This window comes from Gavialis gangeticus, unplaced genomic scaffold, assembly GCF_001723915.1.
Source record: "Gavialis gangeticus isolate Ggan-Ray unplaced genomic scaffold, GavGan_comp1, whole genome shotgun sequence".
In the NCBI taxonomy this organism is placed as follows: Eukaryota; Metazoa; Chordata; order Crocodylia; family Gavialidae; genus Gavialis; species Gavialis gangeticus.
Genome location: NW_017729031.1, coordinates 540,753 through 544,837, shown reverse-complemented (window position 1 = coordinate 544,837; position 4,085 = coordinate 540,753). Strand labels below are relative to the sequence as shown.

The following is a 4,085-nucleotide window of genomic DNA, read 5'->3' as shown; positions in this document are numbered from 1 at the left end:
CCATCCACCCTGAGGCTTTCATGCAAAGCAAAATGCCTGTGCACACCACATTCTGGCACCTGTGCTCAGGGTTACCTACCCCTGGTTTCAAAAGACACACAGCAAAAAATTTAAATCAGTTGCATTTTTGCCCATTTACCGCTAATCTTACCTGTAATTTCTGCTACCCTGTTCTGTTCTTTGCAGACAATACAACACAACATTTACAAGAGACATTATCTCTATTAAAATATAATGAAATATTTCATACAAGAATAGTGTATCAGGAAAAGTGTTAAAAAACATTTTTTATTGGTGAGAAAATGGCACCCTGTTCTTGTTACTTGTTTCATAGGAAACTAATGAATGGTGCTCAGTTTGTTTATTTAAAAGGTATTACCAAAACTCTGTGGCTAATGGTGTAACTTTTAAGGAGGTGAAAATTTTGGCAAACTGTACTAACTTTGACAGTATCCTTTCAGCTTTCTTCACTGTTAATCATGCACTGTACAAAGCAAATTAGAAAATACTGGAAATGTATCTGCTATTACAAAATTACTTCAAAAGTACTTGATACTTAATTATTTCACCTGGATTTATGAATCAGGAAAACAGATTTTACTTCCCTTATTAAGCTTATCTTTTCCTGTGTGTCTTGTAATGTTTCCTTTTCTTCTTCCCCTCTCCCAAACTAAGCTGTATTTGTTTTGAGTTCTAACTCCACCTGAATACAGCTGATATTATTTTTTCTGCATAAATTTTGAATGACTAACACTAGATCCAATCTATGGATAAAGTATGAAACAGAATAAACTAGAGCAGAAAGACAAGCATTTGTCGGAAAAAATGCCCTTCCATCTTGACAGACAGCATATCTAATAACATCACACCTTAGCATGTTTATAGCACATTATATGTTCAAAGCCATGTACAAACACTAATTAATTTTAATAACCTATGAGGCAGCCTTGCATGATGACATAAGATTATTATCCTGATTTTGTGGACAGGGAAAATGAAACAGAAAAGTGCAGCAACTTGCCTAAATCCACACAATGAGTCAGTGGCAAAACCAGGGTTGAAAATTGGAACTGTGTGATTTCCAAATTCTGGGCTCCTTCTAGCTGGTGCCTAGAACTGCTTCAAAGAGGAACATTATGAAAGAAAAGTTAGATCTTTAAACTACATTTATATATATGTTAGACAAAGCAGGTACTTTGGCAGGAACCAGAAAAAGAGAAACAATTTTGCTGTTAATGTAGGAACTGTCCCTTTCAGAGACATTAGGCATAAACAGAGATGTAACAGGCAGTTTTCGTGCCCAACACAGTGCCAGCAGTGTAGCCAGGCCGGCAGCTGTGGTGGCTGTCAATCTTGTGCCCCATTTAAGTCAGCATCCAGGGCTTGATCCCCACTCACTCACCCTTAGTTACACTACTGAACATAAGGAAAAATTCTGTGAGAGGCTTTGTAAGCATAGACCCAGAAAAGTTCCCAGCACATAGCAAAAAGCAAACTTGCAGTGGTGAGCTGCCCAGCGGTTGCTACACCTTTCTGTGTACGTACACATTGAAGTAAGAGTGAATACTGAGAAGAATTAATTTCTTTGCAACCAGGTGTTAGTCTTAGATCTTAACCAATCTTATTTAAACTTCAAACAGCTGGTTGTAGGTGCAACTGTGCTCAGCTGACTGCCTGACATTTGCTTCTTTCTGTGCTGCCAAAGACTAATTAAAGAGGCCTGGAGGATAAGATGCACCAAAATACGAACTTTGGGGTAACCTCATGAGTCCCTTAAGGTCATTTTAAAAGTATTTTTTTGTACATACTTCTTCAAATATTAAAATAACCAAAATAATCTGGTTTGTAAAACAGTCGTTTATTGTATCCGTGCCACACACACTAGTGAAAAATAACACTCCTAAAAAAAAAAAGAAAAAAAAAAAGAAAAAAAAAAAGAATGCTACCTTTTTCACAACATTTTGTTTTAAATAAAACTTCAAGTACTCTTACATAGGTACAAAAAAAATTCTGATCTATCTGCCCCCAACAGGCCACCACAACACACAGTAGATAAAACACAGTGGTTACAAATGTCTTTTCTTATTTCTGTGGCAAGGCAAATGGAGGGAAATGTTTCTATGAAAAAATATTGTGCGCGCGCCCACGTGCGTAGGAAATTGTCACAATTTATTTTCCACATGGATACAAATGATTATACTTGAATTTGAGGCCCTGGTGGCTTGAAATTATATAACAAAATAGAAAAATGGAAAACTAATATCCCCTACACCCTGTTTTGAAGGCAGGCACTACCAAGATTAAGGAGACTCCACAGTGTTGGTAGAGGATAATTACTGTACAAGCCATATAGCTATAATTACCTTAAGACTAAAATAAAATGCTACAGTCCTTCTAAGGCATAAACAATAATGTCTTCAAACAATATGTACACATCATACATATTTAAAACAAGACTTAATATAAACAATAATGAACAGTATATACATATGTCTCAATTTTTCTTCACTGTCTTGAAATACAATTTAACTACACAAGTGATGCAGCAACATATATATAAATGTACTTGTAACTCTACAGTAAAGTTTAATTTTTAGTGCTTTCACAGCACATCAGTGTAAACAGTTTTACTTGGCTTTGTTTTATATTTTAAAACATTCCTTGTTGTATTTTCAAGATTTAAAGCAATTTTTCTAATTCTTCCTTTTCACAGAAAACGAAGATTCTGGATGCTGTTTAATCATAAATAATTCATAAAATTAAATACATTCACTAAAAAATAAACTACAAAGTAAAAAAAATGAAAAATAGATATTTATTGAAAGGGAAAAGAGAACCATTTCCCCAAGTAGAGCTCTGGTGGTTGAATATTCAGTGCGTTTTGATAAATTTTAAATTGCTATTGCACTATAACACCCCTTTCTTTGAAATTCTTTGGGTGTGCTTCCCTGTTCTACCTAAATTAGTTTGATAAAACACACAAACCAATAACCAAGGGCCATGGTTACTGTAGGAGTGAAGCCTTTAGAATTAGTATCACTCTTCTGTGATACTTCTTTAAGGAAAAAAACAGTCATTAGTTATGCATGTGCCTTGCACTTTTATGTAAATACAGTTCACATTGCTGGTCTCATTTGTCCTTACGTAAGGAAAAATATTGGAGTTCTGATAACTTCAGCTCACTTTGAAAATCTCTGTCCATTTTTTTTCAAAATATTTCCTCATGTTGTGGCCAGCCCTGCCTATGTCAGAATCATCTTCATTAAAGGTTTCACAGTTGTCAAAAACAAGTCTGACATCTAGGGAAAATGCTTCAAGATTTGGGTACCTGAAAGAACAGAGAGATAAGGATTGTTTTTTCTTTAGAACAAAGAAACCCTATGATAAAAACTAAATCTATCAAAAACAGATATAAAAGTATAGACACAGTTACAGCTGAACAGAAAATATTCAGTATTCACTGTGTAACATTTAATTATATATTTGACCATTCTAGTTTTAATATTAACGTATTTGCAGAGAGAGAACTTTTAAAGTAATAAACTATGTCATTAGTTTCAATGTTCACATCAAAGTGCAACCTCTAAGAAAAAAATTCCAATTCTGCACTGGAACTAAAACCAATTTTCAACTCTCTCCCCCTAACTTTTTTCTGGTTAAAATAATAAGAAACTATTCCATTTTATTCACCCGTTCTTGAACTACATTGCTTTCTGTTTTAAAAGAACTGGTGAGTCCATTTTCCAACTTTTTCTCTTGATACATTACACAACTTTGATATCAAATGCAAACAATCAGTAGAGCAGCAGAGGTCACTGCGGGACTCCTGGCACGGCTTTATGAGCACTCGTGGTGCTCTGGTATGGTGCCAGAGGACTGGAAAAGGGCCAGTGTGGTTCCCATTTTCAAAAAAGGGAGGAAGGAGGACCCAGGAAACTATAGGCCTGTTAGTCTTACCTTGATCCCAGGGAAGCTTTTTGAGAGAATTATCATTGCACATGTCCTTGAGGAGCCAGCAGGGGAGATTATGCTTAGGGGCAACCAACACGGGTTCATTAGAGGCAGGTCCTGTCAGATCAACCTGG

General features: G+C 35.5%; 1 protein-coding gene across 16 annotated transcripts in view; it reads right to left on the bottom strand.

The window, feature by feature from the left end:
* Positions 1-1,839: 1,839 nt before the first annotated feature.
* The window catches only part of BAZ2B (bromodomain adjacent to zinc finger domain 2B), a 327,194-nt gene continuing 324,948 nt past the window's right edge, over positions 1,840-4,085 (bottom strand). For all 16 annotated transcript variants that reach the window (XM_019522327.1, XM_019522336.1, XM_019522329.1 and 13 more), the window contains one exon: positions 1,840-3,328. In XM_019522327.1, coding sequence (XP_019377872.1) covers positions 3,175-3,328 — 154 coding nt within the window. In that variant the 3' untranslated portion in view covers positions 1,840-3,174. The remainder of the gene's footprint in view (positions 3,329-4,085) is intronic.